This window comes from Notolabrus celidotus, chromosome 18 (assembly GCF_009762535.1).
Source record: "Notolabrus celidotus isolate fNotCel1 chromosome 18, fNotCel1.pri, whole genome shotgun sequence".
NCBI classification, from domain to species: Eukaryota; Metazoa; Chordata; class Actinopteri; order Labriformes; family Labridae; genus Notolabrus; species Notolabrus celidotus.
Window position 1 is genome coordinate 8,189,308 of NC_048289.1, and position 19,234 is coordinate 8,208,541.

Here is a 19,234-nt window from a genome sequence, read left to right on the forward strand (position 1 = left end):
TTCATTACACCTATTCATTCTGCTGGCACTTTAAAATTCTCTAAGTACTGTAGACTTCACCAGCTTAGAGAGGGGGCTGCTTGACTTTCAGTGGGAGAAGGAAGGAAGGGCAGAGCGATGAATAATGATCCTTTGAGGAGCTCTGTCTCCATTATCATCACCATCATGATCAGCATCCTTATCTACTGTATACAGTTTGCTACGACAGGGCTGCACATGCATGAAGCTCGAGTCTGGGACAGCAGAAGCAGGATTTAAATCCACCAGAGGGACTTATGAAACCACAGAGGGAGAGAGAGGGGGGCATGTTTGATCCGGGATAACAGAATGTGAGATAGCAGAAAGAGCTAGCATCAGCTATGATGCAAAAAACTTCACTTTTTATTCTCTTTTTTCTTTAGTATGTTAGCACATTAAGGCCAGACATAACAGAAGTAAAGAGGATTGTCTTTTTTTTATTTTGCATGCAGAGAGTAAAGTTGAACTTTCTATGAAGTCCCCAAAAGGACAGACAAGTTTGTGTTTAGGTTGATCCTTGTTTTTTGCTCAGATATAATCCTACTTTAGGGCATAGTATCAGGAGTTTATTCATAGATCCTGCATTCCTGAATCAGTAACTCATCAGCCTAACATTGCTATTAAGAAAACTGACCCTCTTCAATCTTTGAAAGGTTGCTGTGATCAAGATAACATGATTTTTATCCATACGAGCCACCCCCTGGGCTCGGCTGGTTACACTGTTTGCGAGACAGAGACTGTTTGATTCAAGTGTGGAGTGCACGCGGCAACCTCCGGTCTCAAACGATGAAGCCCATGCGGAAGTGTTATAAACTACAATACATCAAGAATCCGCTTGAGGCTGGCTGCAGAAACACCAGAAACCACATAGACATGAATGGGAAAAAGACAATCTTTGCAGCATTAATAAACATGTTTACAGCCTGATTAAAAAACGGCTTGGCCCTACGAAGCTAATCTCTCTAATGGCACACACTGTACGGGGGGTGAATTTTTTTCTAACGGGATGGTTCAGAAGATATTAAGATTACGAGTTTTTGCCCAGAAAAGGACATGACTGACATGACTCCCGGTCGGGAACACATAGCTATTGGCTAGGCTCACACTATGTCACACTGTGCCTGGTTGAGTTCCGCATTTCTAAAGTGGCTCCCGCCGTCGATTGGCTTCAAAACAGCTCTCAGGAACAGATGGGTGATGTCACGGATACTACATCCATATTTTATACAGTCTATGGTGCAGAGTCCATCAACAAATTACTCCATACATGAATGATCCCATCTTTGACACTACAGCATTAAGTTTGGAGATCATTTTATCTTAAAATATTTAAGTACTACCTATTTGTCTGAAGTAATTTCAGTGACACCAAGATGTATCATTTTTATATTTGTATAATAGTTTTTTTCCAATTATTTAGTTTATTAGGGATGATGCAATTTAGCATGATTACAGTACAGAGCATGCAACAGATGTAATGCACAGACTGTTTATAGCTCTTGATAACGTTCAACTCTTGTCCCTAGTTAGATTTCACATACCATGTTATATTGAATACTCATATCATTACAAAAAAGGCACAAGTTATACAAATCAAATAACAATAAAAGGTCTAACTAAAACCCCCTTTTCCTTAAACTAAGTAGTGTTAATTGTACAAACTGAAGATCATTTATTAATGAAGCATTCGCTTTACTTTGTACTTGATAAAGTCAAGTTCTTATATATTTTCACCATAAAAAGTCCCCCAAATAACATCAGTCATTTTAACCAACATGAGACCATTTATATGTGAACTGATTTTCTTTTACATTTACACCTATCACCTATGCAGGGTGAAGTTCTTGTATATTTATGTAGCATTAGCTCCTTCATTCCCATCACTTTTGTACATAGCAAATTCAAACTACTCTGCGCTTCTGTATAAACTTTATTATTTAATTTGATATGAACTTTATTTATTTTATTTTATTCAAATGTTTGTCTTATTTTATTCATTCTTCTATTAATATTTTGACTTTCTTACATACTGTTTATAAGAGCTCTGTAATGACTGAATTTCCGATTCTGATTCTGATGATTAGCATCTTTTCTTTGTTTTGCTGTAGAAAAGTTAAAACCATGTATGAAGTTATTTGTAGACAGTCCCTGTATTAGACATAGACGACTGCTCATGTTGATAAAAATCAAGATGTAGCTTGTCTACATTTCTAAGAGGTGTCTGTTTTTAAGAGCAATATCCTGCTTAGAGTTATTGACCCTAAGGCCAAATCACTGTGTGTACTTCTGGTACCTGGAACCTAAAGTGGGAACTTCCCTGAATTGAAAACGTTTGCCGGATCAGGCAAAAGTTAAGTGGATTAATGGCAAAGACATCCTCCATGCTCTCTAAAGCGCTCCGTAACTTTCAGTATGAGAATAAGGTAAAAAAAAGAAACATTCAACTTTCTCCTCAAAGTGAATACAAATTATATTTTCAGCACTTTTTGTTCTGTTCCGCCTGACACAAAGAAAGACTTAAAGACAGAATAATTGTTCTTATTTTGAAGTTTTGAGAATAAATTCGACTTTTGAGAGAAATTGTGAAATGTCTATGAAGTTGAAATGTTGTAGATAAAACTGTCAGGCATAACAAAAAAAAGCTAGGGAAGATTTTTAAGAAAAGAAATATGAGAAAGAAGTAGAAATGTTGGAAATGTGTTCTTTTGTTCTATTGTTTTTCTCTTTACCTGGTAATGACACTTGTAATATTTTTTAAACAATATATAGCTCTTCTTAGGGCTGGGCGATACGGCCTTAAAATAAAATATCTGGGTTTTTTAACACTAAACTTGATTTCAGATTTTAATCGATTTATTGATGTATTAAATAAATAAATAAAGCTCCACTAAGTCTCTAACCCTTTAGTAAAGAGTATGATGCTGAGAAATGTACTCACTTCGTTACAGGCCAGATGTAGCAAATGATTACATCACAACCTTTAACTATGGTGTTTTTTTTTCTTTTAGTAATCAGCATAAAATGGTTTAGGTATTTCATTTGTCTCAGTTTTAGTTTCACTCTCTGTTTTGGTCTCTCTCTCTTTCTCTCTCTCTCACAGACGTTCACAGCAGATGTGAGTTACAGACCTCTGTCTGAACGCATAGACTTGCAAAGCAGAGTTTGCAGATGGAGGAAAAAAAGAACAGTCAACAAAACTAAGCTTAGACACAAACTTAAATACAAGTTTACTTCCCTTTTCTCAAAAGAAACATCTCTTCAGTTTTACAGTTTTTAATTATAGAATGTTCTTGTAGGTTGATGTTTGGTGGAGGGTGTTTAAAAAGCTTACAGCATTAAAGATAAAAAAACACATAGCACGTGCTCATCAGCATAGTTGTTCTGTTGAATTACAAATATGAGTCTTTACTTGGGATGTTGGCAAAGCAGGTTCAATAAAAATCCCCAGACGGGTGAATCCCCATTGAAGCAGATTATTCATAATTCTTTTACTACGACTATCATCGTACCTCCTTTCTCAAATGATATAATGTATATGAGCCTTTGGATCAAAGTTCATCAGAGAAAGAAGCTGAGCAAAGAAGGAGCTGAGCTTTTCACTCAGAACCTGAATATACTAAAATTATCTTAGAATTGTCAGGAGATTATGACATTTTCTGAAACTTGCCATTAACACCTATACCTCCCAGCAGGCGATTACCTGTGTCAAACGTTCTCCCATAGCTTACAGTACTCTGTTTGACTGAGGTGAGTGGGGAAAGCGAGAGGAAGAGTATTATGAAGGACTCAAGTATTCGTGCCGACAAACACCCCTATCTGTCGGCTGCTGTGTCTTGTAGTTACAGTGTGGCACAGACGACATGTCACTACATCATAAATTGTTGTCATCCATGCACGTGTGCGTTCAAAAACTCAAGTTGACTGGGGAAATATGTTGATGTGCCTTAAGTTTGTATTCCTGTGGAATACATGTGTAACTGACTAGACGGCTGGAGCGGTGAAAGTCTGCTAGCTAAATGCTGAAGTAAATAAAGGGTTAACAGTAATATGCAGGTATGTAGACAGTATCTTTACTATTGCTGTCACATTATGAACCAAACACTCTGTGAATTAGCAATTCACAGATTCATTATGTTACTATTAGCATCTATTGGCACTAGTAATGCTTCATGCATCCTGTCAGTGCTGCTGTTGTGTTTGTGTGCTGATGCTTTTTATTCATTCATGTGTTCATGAACCACACACACCCAGATATAATCCAGCATTTTGTTAATTAACCTACTACAAACCTTTCCTTTTACAGGGGGCTGCTGGAAAAATTTGGAGACAAAGTAAGGGCAAAAAATGTTGCCTGTTTGCTTTCAGTCACGCAGCCCACATGGATAAAGTCAGGACATTTTCAGGAGTGCCGTGCATGTCTGAAAGAGGCTCAGGTCTGTTTGTTTTGAAGAGGAGGAGACCTCTGTAGCTCCTGTTAATACCTTGTAAACAGAAGATGAACACCGTGGAGTCAATTTGAGACTCAGGATGTACTGAGTTCTGTGAACACTTTTCCTTTAGTGGTGCAGGTAACATAATTCAGGGTGTCTCTTAATAATCTGTGCTTCCTTTTGACCATTTGTCCAGTTTGACTTCCTGAAAGCTGTGTTTATTTCATTGAATCAGCCTCGTCTCCTCTAATTACTATGATCAAGTGAAACGGGGAACTGAGTCTGCTTGACAAATAACAACTGACAACTGATGGCAGAAAACATTCTCCGAGTTCATTACAAATTAACTTCTTCATGGAGTCATGGCAATTATAGTCATGCAAAGTGGATGAAAACCTTTTATCTGATGGAAAAGCTTCATCGAGTTGATTAACATGAAACTCATTTACAAGTACAAATCATTTACTTGTATATATTTGCAAATACAGCTTGTTGTCAGAGTTCAGAGTTGTCCTTCATGGTTGGAGTTTATCCTCTCAGAGTTGTTATTAGTGCTGAAACCATGAGTTTATTAACCAGCAGCTCCACAGGCGGGGAAAAAGAGGCGTTTTTCTTCCTCTAGACTCTCAAATCAGATCAGAGGAGACCCCAATTATAAAGAAACTCTACAGTGCAAAGGTTCCAGAGAGTCTTAAAGCTGGGGCAATTTATGCCATGCAATCAGTGATGAAGAGGCTATTTACTCCTGTGGTGCTGCTTTTAAGGGTTTTCCCTCACCACAACATAAAGTGAGATATTTAAAGAGCCATCGCAATAATATCCTACCTGTACAGCCACCACCGACAGCACCTCCACTGATATCCTGTTGAATTCATCAAAGCAGCCCCACGCCCCCGTCTGAGCCAGGCCTTTGTAGATGTTCCCACAGGACTGATGGAGGGACAGAGAGAGAGGTGTTAAATCAGAGACAACAGAAGGGCACCTGGTCCGGCAGATGACAGGTTTACAAGGGGCAGCCTCCAGTGTTGAGAACTGAAGCTTGTGTGAAAGAGCAACAGAATGCAGTTCATCGAGTGTCCACTAGAGGTTGTCTCCTGCAGTGAGTCAGGATAGTAAATTTACTGGAGTACAGCACTTATGCACATGTTTTGAGTATCTGTACTTTACTTCAGTAGTATTTTTTGGGGGTACTTATTACATTTACTCCACTACATTTAAAGACAAATGTCATACTTTTGACTCCACTACATTTCTATCAATGCTCTAGTTACTCACTACTTTTACTATGAAGTCAGCTGATGAATTTTATTTTCTGAAATCAGATCCCAAAGACTGTAAACTGTTTATGTACTTGTGTTTGGTTTGTCTCAGTGGTACTTTTTAGATATGAAATCAAGTTTTCTAGATAAACAGAACAGAGCAGAATGTACACCCATGCATTCTTGACTGACCTCATGCTTTGTGAAAATACGTTTAGAGATATTTTAAAAAGTACTTTGAATACTTCAGTATTTTTAAAAGCAAGTAGTCCAGTACTTTAACTCAAGTCATAATCTGACAGAACAACTTTCACTTGTATAGGAATAATGTTTGACCAGGAGGATCTATACTTTGACTTAAATAATGAAGCCGTGTACTTTGTCCACCACTGGCTATATCACAGCTACAAAATCAGCCTCTTTGTTCATAACACCGTCCTAGAGTTAGCTTAATTATTGCTTTCTATGTTCAAGCATTTCCATTACCCTTAATGATACGAAGGGGGCTCTGAGACCTGGTTTCGTTTTTTTAAGAATAAACAGCCAAAAGTGAATGTTTACTCCGAGTTCATCCCACATGGAAAGAGAGAGCATACAAACTCTTCTTAAGTGACCCATCATCTTGAGCACACAAGACAATTTTCTTTTGAAGGTGACTTGAGCACCTAAGGTACTTTTCTTGAGTGGGCGAGTTAAGACTAATCACCTCGAAATCTACAATCTGTGTTAACAGACCAGCAGAGTTAATTTTTCAGGGGGAGCCAGTACGTGGCATTTTTGATTTGTTTTTTATTCCAAACAGAGTAAAGTCCACAACTCTACTCACAAGTGGAGACTCTGTCTGACTAACTGATGATTGTAGTGAGGCATACATGGATGCACTGCAAAACATTCATTGAATTTTCCCCCTGCAGGCTGAGTGTGGGCGGGTAACAACAGGATGTTACAGAGATGAGGCCCCACTCTAATAAAACCAGGTCCTGATGACAAAAAGAGAAAAATGTCTCCCGCCTACACTCCAAACACCCACTGAGAGCAGGTGAGCAGCCCTCTGAGAGCACCTGGACCGGGATGAAGATGACTTTCTCTCTAATTTCAGGTCGAGGAAATCCTCTCTGACACAAACCAGAGATGACAGAAGGACTGATTCAACGTGTGTGTGTGTGCATGGCTGAATCTGAGTAACAATAAGGGGCTGTGACTCCTGCTTCTGCCGCCTGTGTTCCTCCTGGAGTATATTAGCACTTCTCTCTGACACCTTGCAGCGTGTATAGCCGGCGGTGCTGTACGCCTCTGTACTGTAATGACGCCCCTGTGCAGCCAGATCACAACATTATGTTTATGTCTCCCCTGAGCACTCTATATGCAAACTGTGTGTATGTATGAGTGTACAGGAGTGCATAATAAAGCATGGAGGAGGCTGTGAGTAAGGAGGGCATTGTGTCAGGTAAAAAAAACAACAATCAGAGTTTAAGTTATTAGTTTCTCTTTGAAGGGGGAGCGGAAAACAGAAGATGAAAAGAAAAAAGAAAAAGACAGAGGGGCTACTGGAGGTGTGGATGTGACAACTTTAATGACAAATGAAACCATAACGCTGAAAGAGCAAAGATGAAAATAAACATAAGCTGAATGCACATTAGAGAGACTTATTCACCTTGTAGTCCATCTGCTCGGAGCAGTTGAATACGTAGACCATGATGCCGAGCGCTCTGCCAAGGTCTTTGGTAGTCTCAGTCTTCCCGGTGCCTGCAGGTCCCGCCGGAGCCCCGCTCATGGTCAGGTGGAGAGACTGGGTCAGGGTGATGTAGCATCTAAATATAGACAAGAGACAAACACACAGACAGGCTTCAGTGATTTGAGCCTGGCAGCTGGCAGCAAAAAAATGTTTTCAACTAATGTGACTGAGATCTCTCGAGGATTTATTTTTATTACTTAAAAATAAGAGGCAGAACTTCAAATCATAGACTCCGAAATGATCAAGTTTAGCATCGGTTTACTTTGTATCGAACCCTAGGGTTTTGAATTTTGATATTTCATCTTAAAATGTGATTTTTCAGCTGAAATTTAAAAAAGAATAATGCTTTAGGTACTGAGCACAGATTGTTACATTGATATGACTGTAAAAGTACTCAATCTAAGAATATTCAAAGTCATAATTATTGTGTTGCAGCCAATGCTGAGATGACTGTAAACATAGAGTGTATCAAACAATAGACGAATGGGCTGCTGGCTTAGTACAGTCAGCAGCACAGGCGCTCCATATAGAGAGGCAACAATCATTGACACAGTGGCTGCAGACTGAACTCTTGGCTAGAGCTCTTTGATGCATGTCTCCCTCACTCTTCTCCACACACCTCCTCTCGAAAAATAGCCAAGAGAATAGTCTTTAAAAAAATGAAGGGCAACAGCTGGACAGCTCCTCCAAGTGCTCCCTTATTGACCAGCTGTAGTATGGACCATAAAGCCCGCCTCCTCAGCCAGATCATTTTCATCTGCATCAAAGACCTTATAAAACACAGATGACATGTCAGCTCAACAAAAGTGAAGCAGAAATATTTGTAGCTTCCTCTGCTGACTGACTGCAGTATAGCTCTTAAACCATGCCTCCTCCATGTTAACAGATGGGACATAGGTCAAACTCTAATATCCAATTACAGGTCATATAAATGTTTGTCAAACATGGGTCCTGTCATTATAGTTCCTTATCATGCTGATTTATGTCAGTGTTCATGTTTCTCACAAGTTTATTCTAAATTAGTTATTCGGTGCTATAAAAAAGGGCTATAACACCAGGATTGACAGCTCTATTGACCAATGAGACTCCTGCAGCGCTGTGTGCACCAGATGATGAGAGTAGAGGAGGAACAGTGAGAGGAAACATAACAAACACTAACACAAGAGTCATTGAACTTTCCATTATGGTGAAGAATCTGTTCTGCTGTGGACTGAACCCACCTGAGAGAGCAACAATCCTTCATTAACAAGGTGAATGTGTGTTACTGTTAGAGGAAAACGTCAATACCACGGCTGCACCAGCTGATTCCTACTGCACAGACTTGCTCCCAATGCATAACATGTCTTTGTTTATTGTGGCTTCACTTTTCTTCAACAGGAGGAGGCAGAGATTCAGCGTGCATCATTATATGCAGTCAGAGATTATAAACTCTGGAGTCAAAGTGCTCTCTGCTGGGCAAACTTCATTTTTCTAAATCGACCTGAGCATTATTTTCTGCACTCTATAAAAAGTTTCAACATGTGAAACCACTTAGGCTGGTATCCACATGCCTGTGACAGGCCCTGTCAGCCCAGCATGATCTGCTTAACAGTTGATCAGTCTTTGTCTGATGTAATCCCTCGAAGGCATCATTTTAGAATAATAGGGCCTAATTGAATAAAAGTTGAGATTGGCTCCAGTTTCCACGTTCTCCCTTAAAATGATCTCCTCTGACTTTTAACAAACAAGCCCAGAAAAAGGCTTGACTTCCTCATCAGCATTACAAATTCTGCACACAGCCATATGCAGCATGAAATGACAAACTCTGAGTTGACACAGTCTCGTAACCAGCTCTGACAGTGTCTCAGAGTCATCATACATAACCTCATTATATGATAATATAATCTGCTGCTGTGCTTTGATTATCACACAGCCTGATTAGCGACACCAGTGATTGCTTCTCCTGCAGGAACCTGTCAGGACTAACAAACAGTCTGCCAATCTGGTATCAATAAAAAACCAGCAGCATCATCGAGGTGAACTGATGGAGACAATCAGGGCTTTATTGATCGGGCGATGAACACAATGGTTTGCCTTGAATGTCAATACAGCAATGATTTTAATGAGCTGCTGGTTAATAGATGATGTATGGAAGAGGGGAAATATTGGAAAGCATAAAGAGAGACAGAAGCTGAGAGAAGACGAATGATCCCATCTGTATACAGTGTATCATCCGGATACTAGAGCCAGCAAGCTTTATGGCTCTCCTCTGAAATACGGCCAAAAACCTCACAATCAGTCGTCTGGGGGGCTGGATGAGGACGTCCTGCGCAGAATAACTAAAGCCAGATTAAAGACAAGAGAGAGAGCTAAACTGGGAGGCTGTGACAAGGTGACTTGTTTTATTACAGTGTTTTTAAAAGAAGCAGCTATACATCAGGCTGTCCGTCTGACTCATCCTCCCTCCATCTCTCTCTCCGTTCATCTGTGTGAGTGAGTGTGTGTGTCTTTGTGTGTGTGTTTGTGTGTCTGTGTGTGTGAGCAGGGTAAAACATTCTTGACATTCTGCATAATGGTGCAGCGTCAGAGATCCTGCAGTACATATTGAACGATGCTAACATTGTGCCAATAACAGGCCTGCTGTTATAGATTAGCAAGCGTGATTCCTTTAGTCTAATTATTCTGCTGCAGAAGGTGAACAGAACAGACTGACCGTGTGAGCTCAACAAGCACAAACAGGCCTGTACTGATTATGAATGTTTCCCCAGCAGCTGGACATGTTTGACTTCACATCACCGCTGTCATTTACATCACTTTAAATGATTTGAAGTCAAAACGTCAGGCCTTAAGGTGCTCAGGGATTTGGAGTGAATCACAGATATTTTCTGAGACTACAACACACACCGAAGTCTTCATTCAATCGTGAAACTGGTATTAGTAATCCCTTCATTTATAGCCAGTGGTTATGGCCTGTAACAGGGTGCATGCATGACACACATATACACTATCAGTCAAAAGTTTGGACACACCTTCTAATTTGTATTTATCTTAATTATTTGAAACACTGTAGATTAATACTGAAGACATCAAAACTATGAAGGAACACATATGGAATTATTGAATTAACAAAAAAGTGTTAAACAAAGCAGAATATGTTTTATATTTTAGATTCTGTAAAGTAGCCCCCTTTTACCTTGAGCACAGCTTTGCACACTCTTGGTATTCTCTCAGTCTGCTTCATGAAGTGGTCTCCTGGAATGGTTTCTAATTAACATGAGCCTTGTCAAGAGTTCATTTGTAGAATGACTTGCCTTCTTAATGTGTTTGAGACCATCAGTTGTGTTGTTCAGAGGTAGGGCTAGTACACAATGGATAGTCCTATTTGACTACTGTTGTAATCCAGATTATGACAAAACCAGATTATTTCATAGTTTTGATGTCTTCAGTATTAATCTACAATGTTGAAAATAATTAAAATGAATAAAAAACATTTATTGAGAAGGTGTGTCCAAACTTTTGACTGGTAGTGTAGTTTTATCTTCATGTTTCCTGAATTTAGTGCTAAATTAACAAGATTTATTATCTGGCTGTTCAATACTTGATTCTGATTGGTCACAACCCCATGACAGCAGTGATTAATTCTCAACTACAACAGCAACAAGCTGATCACACATCATATCAAGAAAGTAGTCCATCACATCCCCTCTCTGCCTGTTGACACTGTGGAAATTTTTTTAGTGTGGTCTCAGGCTGGTCTTGAGAGTGGGGAAATAATGACACTGGACCCCAACCATCTCTGAGAGGGAAAAGTGGAGCAACATCCTGTCCTGTAGTCCGGGCAAAGACAGGAGAGGATCTCTAAACTGCTGATCTCTACAAAGTCACTTCAACCAGAAGAGGTAGAAATAACAGCAACAATGTTCAAAGTTGAGACATTTGCATCATTTATGCTTAAAGATGTGTCAACGTCAAAGCTCTGAGAAGAAGGAGAGCTGAATGAGGACAGAAATGTTCATTAATACTCCTGCAGAGGTCCAGCTCACCTTGTCTAAGATGAATTACAACAAATAAGCAGGATCAGGTTTCGACTGGACTGAAATGTTAAGATTGATGTTAATTCATACTGCAAGTAGGCCAATGAGAATCTGTTTCCATGGAAGTGTTATCGACTGTGGAATCAGAGGTCGATAAAAAAGCTTTTCAGCTGAATGAAGAAATTATTATGAAATCAATACGACAATATTTAAATCAATATTAATGTCAGTGTGTTTATTGCTTTTGGTAGCTGGGTGATAAGAAGGTTAATGTGAAGTGAACAGCTGGTTGTGCAAATTAAAAATGAACACGACCTGTATCGGTGCCCTAGCAGTCTTAGCACGCCACCTCGTTGCAGAGGCAGCTGGCTCGACTATCGGCCTTTACAATTTGCTGCTGCCTGTCTTCCCGCACTCTCTACTTTTAAAATGTCCTGACTCTCTTTGGTCGTCCTATCAGTAAAAAGGCAATGTTTGGAACGCTTGAGAGAAGTATGGTCTCTCTGATAGCCAGTTGCCTCCTTCTGGCCCCGCTATGATCTCTGTTTACTTTTTCACATCGATTCAGAGCATGTTATGTTAATCTACAGCTGATACATGTTGCTGTTGCAGCCCGCGTCGATTCTACGCCTAGTTACATTTTGGAGGAGGTGCACGTCAGCTATGTGCGTAGGCCTCTGCGTAGGTACGGGAGCTACGCAGTGGGATACAACGTCGATTTGACGCAGAAGTATAAATCAGCCTTTACTGCCCCCCTCAAAAAGAAAAATGACATCATCATATAGAGAAGAAAGGAAATCAGTCACAGCTGTACACATCTGGAGTAAAATCTCTGAGCTCAGGTACTGAAGAACCCCAAGTTATTTTAAAAGAAGGCTCAAATGTTTTTTTGATGTTGCCTTCAAGAGAAATAAATCTAATTTGGTTTATTTCTCATGTTTTCTATTGAACTGTTACCTGCTCTAAGCTTTTTATTATCTTCTACATTATTTCATTCTATTCAGATCTTTAAGTGTTTGTTAAATCTTGTCCTGATGCCTTATTAGTTCTAAAAAGCTCTTTTGAAAGATTCTACCTGCCTTGAGGAAATGTGTTCTTGTTTTCCTAATGAATGGACCCTTAAAAATGTCTCAGGATCAAACTGGAAACAGACCTTTTATCCTCAGCTGCTGTGAGGTTTAATCATATCAGGTTTTCATTTGACAGCATCCAGATGTTCTCCTCTCTGACTGGCTCTTTGGCAAAGAAACTTTTTTAACAATATCATGGAGGAAACACGTTTGAGCTGGTTTCTCAAGTCGTGGATTAAGTGTTTGACACCTGGCCCCCCTGGTCCAGGCTCCATTTTTAGACAGAAAGCTGTGTGAGTCGCTGCATGGCACAGTGAGGGCATGCACCATATGGTGAAGTCCTGCTACGCGGCCGCTGATCCGCCCATCAAAGCCCATTGTTTCTGTTTGTTCAGGCTTCAAAGGGAATACTGGTCAGTCTGAAAACCACACAGTCACACGCTGCGGTTTGCCAAAGGGCTCTAAGAGGCAGGTATTCATCTCTGTGTGCTGAAAACTTTATCAGGAATCCTGCAGAAACATGTGCATGTGAACAAACAAGCTGCTGGCACAGCGCCTGAGCCAAGTCCTTCTAAAAGGTTTCGCTCGAGGTGGGTGTGCATAATGATTCAAATGCAGATCATTAGAATGCGTCAGATGGTTATTATTAGATAAGAAGCTGCTATCCTCTACTCAGTTCTCAAAAACGAGGAAAAAAGACCAATTTTCATCAACAAAAGTGGATTTCTGAAAATGTTCTTATAATGGATTTTGAATGGGCTTCAGGCAAGCTGGCATATTTGATTATAAAAACCCTGTACTTGACTCGATGCGAGATATTTCTGCTTTTTCACTTAACCTCTTTTTAAGAGTGGAGGGTTTGCAGCCTTTGGGCAATTGACCGTTCCCTAAACCCCTTCCCCAAACAGTGACTGTCCAATCATAGCTTAACAACCATAACAGTGCACTGCAGGCCTGTCAGGTTCTCCACAGGCTGAAGTTGTGTGCAGGGGACTGTGGAAAGAGAGATACTCAGAATTTAATGAGTTTGGGGGCTGCTTGTCTTTTTTTAGTCTTTCCAAAAGCAAAAACACGAGAGCCAAAGTCTTAGACAGCAGCTCAACGGAATGATCTGCTCTCATGTTGGATTCAATCATTGGGCGTGACGGGATAACGAGCTTACTGTAAAGAACACTTTAAAAGCTGACTGCGCTCCTTACTTGGTACCTTCAGAGGGAACCTGATCAGTCCAGGTAGGTTACGTGTTATGTAAGAAAATCTTACATGGTATTGAAAATTGATTTATGTTAGTTTAAGCAGACATCAACAACTCTGAAGACAACGCTAGAAACCCAGCCCAGTTGTTATTCCACAAAGTTAAGATGTGACAATCGTGCCGAGTCATTTTTAAGGGACTGTTTTTTGTTATTAGGGTTTGGTTTTTTGAGGTTCACACCAACAGTAAGTGTGTAACCCAAAGGGGATCCCAATCAGCTCAGCCCGGTGGTTGAGAAACCAGCCGTAGAACCAGAACAGAAGCTAGACTATAAACCCTGTGTACAGGGTCAGCTCTGCAACCTAATGTAGATCATTTGAAGAAACTGGAGAGCCAGAAGTATCCAAGAATAGTACAAAAACACAGTGGCAACCTCAGGGTTTGGATTGGAGTTTCTTAAAGTGATCTAAATTAGGTGGTAGAGATGACCCCGTCTTCAGGGTTTGATCATCTAGCTTCTGTTCTGGTTCTTCTGCCTGTTTCTCAGCAAAGGGGCTGAGCTGACCGGGACCGCTGTGGGTAATACATTTACTATTGATAAGTTTCTCATTCAACCAAACATCAAAAAAGAGAACTAACCCTAAATGAATTAGATGAATCGCTACTTATCAACTTTAGACTCTGTTTGCAGGATTTTAGGTTTTGAAAAAAGTTCTAGGGCTGTTTTTTTTCCCTCTGTTAAACTTTGCAAAGCTGTTGTCAATAAGTTGCCTTCCAGTTATTTTGGCATCTGCTACATAGAAGATCTATAGACCCCTAAAAGACCAGTCTGCAGCTTGAGATCCTCAGGTGAGGCCTTTATGCTCGTCGTAAAGTCGAGGCTTTAGATTTAAAGATTGTGTTAGTGCCATAAGGGCCCCTCAGCTTTGAACGATGAGGCTGCAGAATCAGGGACTTCTTTTGGATCAGGTCTTAAAACTCACTTTCGGACTTGCTTGTAGGTGATGTTGTCTTATTATTGCTATTAATGGACTTTTTACATTTTATTTGATTATTTTTCACAATCATTTCTTTCTGTTTCTCTTTTGACTTGATTGCTTTGATGCTTTTGAACGCTCTATATTCACTTTCTTCTCTCCTCTTTACTCATTTTCCTCTCTGCTGTGTTTTTACATTTGTCTTGCTGTGTCTTGTCATGTTGGTTGAGTTCTTTTGTTGCCCACTTAGTTTAAGGTTCACATTTTGGAGTTGCCATGTAAATTAAGTAACTGTTTAAAACAAAATCAACCCAGAAAGGTTGTTTTGTTGTCTCTGAGTCCAAACATAAACACAGAGGATAACGTCTTCATACCTGTCTGTCAGAGGTGTGATGACCAGCCGTGGGGTGTTGCCCAAGTATTCGTAGGAGTAGAGAAACTGAGCGTCACAGATGTTGGCGAAACAATGCTTCTGCTTCTCATCCCAGCGATGTCTGAGCTGTGAGAGCCAGACGAAGGCCTGAGAGTTCTCCACCTGAGAGGAAACAGTCATACACAGAGAGTCAGGCCTGAAAAAACAGAACTAATCTCCACCCTCTAATTATGCTAATAACACACCTTGCATAATTATCTCAAGTGCATTATTCACAGGTAATAGCTTCTCAAATAATGATAATAATACAGCAGCAATCCCAGAGTCTGCATGAAAATGTATGTATTACAGCTTTGTGTCTAAATTTCCCCTCACCTTCTGAGCAGTCATCTTGGCCACCACATCTCTGGCGTGGACATCGATGGTGCAGATGGTCATCACTTTCTGCCGGTCTCCAGGTGTCAGCTGGCCAATCAGCATGGAGATAAGGGTGTTGAGCTGGGCCACCTGCTTCCTGTAGTATTCCTTCATGGCGTTGTCATAGCCCTCCTCCAGACGAGCGAATGCCATGCCAACGTCAGATGTCCACCAGATCTGAGTGCAGGTCAGCGCCACCTGGATTTCATTCACCAAAAGTAGAAAAAAGGCGACACTGTTACTTTATATGTGACCAATACATATTTTTGTTGGAGTTTGAACACAGGAGAGGTGAAAATAAACACGTTTTTTGAGTGCTGCAGTTCATCACACAAAGCAGGCTGTGATTGCTGAAACATAACTTTCAGGTTAATCAAATGAAGTCCACTAAAAGTTCTTGAATTTGACCCTGAGAGGCTTCCATTGTTACTCTGAGTGTCTGACAACTTTACAGAAAGGATATCCAGAAGACGATTTTTTGGTTACATCACTCTCTACAAACACAGCAAACTACACTGACAAAAACACCATCAAATTTAATGTCTAGGACACACTTCAACACCTTTGTTGTCATCTAAAAAAATGAGCCACATCCTGTTTACAAGTGTTACCAATATAGTAGTATAAAATCAAGAGAGAGTTTTTTTTATTGTGTTATTTAACCTTCAAGACAGCTCTGACAATAAAATGGGGGTACACTATAAAGTAAATAAACCTTGTGGAGTGCCTGTGTGATTGAAATAACCCAATATAAGACATCATGACTTGTGGCGATGGGGGGCTTAATAAATGGACGTAGTAACCTTGACGTCCCTCTTTTGTTTCTGAAGCACTGTTTTGAAGCCAGAGGGAGCCATATTGAAATGCTGAACTCAACCTAACTTCTGTCAAGATAGTGTGAGATAAACAGGTGGGCCTTTTGCCTCCTCGCTAACAGCTACAGTGTTCCCACCTGTCAGTCAAGTCCGAGGTGTCTCTAATTATGCAAGACTTGTAATCTTAATATCTTCTAAACTGCTTAGTCGTGAAAAAAATCCATCCTGTACAGTGTGTGCCGAAAGAGAAGATGGTACTAGAAAGAGCGACATACCTGCACAGAAACTGCATAGTGATGAATGCAATGGAAGCCTTTGCAAAGCTTTCTCCTTCTGAGAGCCCCCCAATAACAGACTGCGTCTTATACAGTGGTGAAGCTTGTATTACAGATACAGTACATACATCTAATCAAACACAACAACAAACCAAACTAACCATCAAAGCACAAACTCCTACTGTTTTACAAGGTACATTTCTGTATCACTGAATGTAATCTCCTGGCTTTTTACACATGCACCAGCTCTTTTCTAGTTAGAAAAGTTCTTACTCCCAAAGGCTTTTTTAAATCTAATAATCAGAGCTGATTCATTGTTTTTAAATCTAATTACAGCTGCTTTAACAAAGTCACAAATGTCCACCAACAAAACCAGCAATGTGTCTTTGTAGGACGCGGGAGCTGTTGGTCTGCTGTTGACTTTTCAGTTTGTGTTATTGTTGATGTGACGACACCTCCCGCTCTCTCCGCATGTTGTGCTTGTTTCAGTCTCTCGGCCATGTGTTTTCCTAAGGCTTGCAGGTTATCTAGAGATGGCGTGTGGGTGGAGCTGGGAGGGGTAGTCTGATTTACCTGCCCAGCTGGGTGGGGCCTTCAGAAGGGATAAAAGGCCTGCCTCTATGAGCTGTCTCTCTCTCAGCTGAGCCAGCTACTCCTTCCTCATCCTGTCTTTATTTGGTTTGGAGCATAGACTGTATAACCAATGGACGCAGTATCTGTGACGTCACCCATCTGTTCCTGAGCGCTGTTTTGAAGCCAATCATTGGCAGGAGCCATATTGGCAATGCTGAACTCAACCAAACTTAATGTGAGGTAAAGAGGCGAGGTTTGAGCCTCCTAGCAAACAGCTATGTGTTCCCGCCTGCCAGTCAAGTCAGTCATGTCCAAGCGTGCCGGATACGGCCCTGGTGGTGAGGCTTTCAGCAGTGTGACTGGTGGCTGGCTGCAGTATAGGTCAAAAAATCCGTCTCCCCCATTCATTTGAATGGGGGAGCAGTCAAACTTTAAAAAATAAATACACGTCGTACGAATGTTTCTCACATCCGTATGCTGTGGTTATATGTAGTTAGTATTTGACTGTTTTGTGTTCAAGGCCTCTTTTTCCTGAAAAGTTTCTTTTTCGTTAGTTATTAGAGTTTAAAAAACGGGGTTTTACTTCCTGGTTTCCTTTGATTCACAGCCGCCGTAGAACGAAACTTCAAAGGGCACACAGCGTCTTGTGACGTTACGCTGTAGGGCGGAGCTTATTACAAAGGCTTCACATGCTCTGGCTGCACAATAGCTGCGCCCAGGAGAGGGATTTTTTGGCTTCAGAACTGTACAACGGGAAGAGGCGGAGCAACACTGTCCATTTTTATTTACAGTCTATGGTCATGTCCTTATTTGGGCAAAACGTGTAATCTTGATATCTTCTGAACCATCACATTGGAAAAAAATTCTCCCCCCGTACAGTGTGTGCTGTTAAAAAAATTAACTATGTGACCCAAGCCGTTTTTTTAACCAGGCCGTAAACATGTTTATTAATGCTGCAAAGATCGTCTTTTTTGAGTTGGTGTGTATTTGGTTTCCGGTGTTTCTGCAGCCAGCCTCAAGCTGATGCCTGATGAATATCAGTTTATAACACTTTCGCAAGGGCTTCATATTTTGAGACCAGAGGTTGCTGCTTGGTTTGGAGCACGAGTCACCACCATCACACAACACTTTCACTCATTCATACATTTCAGACATGACTGATTATTCTCATACTAATATATCACATTGCTTAATTGATTAGTTTGATTATTTCAGTTAAACGAATAACACTTTTGACTGCTTTATCTGTGTGTGGCCTCGCTTCTTGTTACAAGGCCTGAGCCAGGTGGTAACATTGATGATGGGGGTTTAAAGGTTGTTGTATTTTTAAAAAATCAAATAGACGAACAAAGAAAAAAGGTAACAAATCTAGTCAGTCCTTAAAAAAAGTAGAAAAATTCAAATTTCATTTGATTGGCACCGTAACGTTTCATTAAAGCCGTAACAGCCAGTCTTGCAGCTGCAGGCTGAGGAACCGGGCTGAGTGAATCAGAAACTTTTCCACCCATCAGACAATACGATCCCAAAATGTGCGTGTACATTTTATTTGAAAATTCAAGATTTTCCCTTTGAGTTAGATGAAGGATGATCCTGATTCAAAATCCATAAATGTATTCAATTTAAAATAAAAAAGCCTTGGCATAAAAATATATAGATATTACAGATGAATATGTATATGCCCATATGTTTAATGCACACAGCTGGCGAAACCTTGCTTGTTAAACACAAGTAAAAAAATTTGGACAGCGATTCAAGGTTAATATATGTCGGCTATGCTTTTTTTTTGCTTTTGCTGACCAGCACTGAAAGAGAGATGGAAATAACACCGGATAACTAAGAACGAAGACTGCCGGAAATGTTTAAATGTCTCGCCATTGATCTGACAGCCAGCATGCATGATTAAACACTCACACTGATTAAGGGGTGGCATGAAAAGGGGAAGAAGAGTCGAATCATCATTCTGAACACTGAAAGCTGATGTGACAGATGAAATTCTTTGTTGAATAAAGCCCTGACGAAAGCAGTATTGTGTTTAGAGTCGTCTGGACATCACTAGAATCTTTCTGGTCCATATTTGCTCAATG

The 19,234-nt window shown here is 40.3% G+C and overlaps 1 protein-coding gene across 1 annotated transcript in view; it reads right to left on the reverse strand.

Moving 5' to 3' along the window:
- dnah9 (dynein, axonemal, heavy chain 9) overlaps nt 1-19,234 on the reverse strand; it is a 229,109-nt gene that overhangs the window by 163,548 nt on the left and 46,327 nt on the right. The window contains exons 31-34 of the mRNA XM_034707459.1: nt 15,446-15,685; nt 15,072-15,232; nt 7,362-7,518; nt 5,274-5,378 (exon numbers count right to left, since the gene is read on the reverse strand). Coding sequence (XP_034563350.1) covers nt 5,274-5,378; nt 7,362-7,518; nt 15,072-15,232; nt 15,446-15,685 — 663 coding nt within the window. The remainder of the gene's footprint in view (nt 1-5,273; nt 5,379-7,361; nt 7,519-15,071; nt 15,233-15,445; nt 15,686-19,234) is intronic.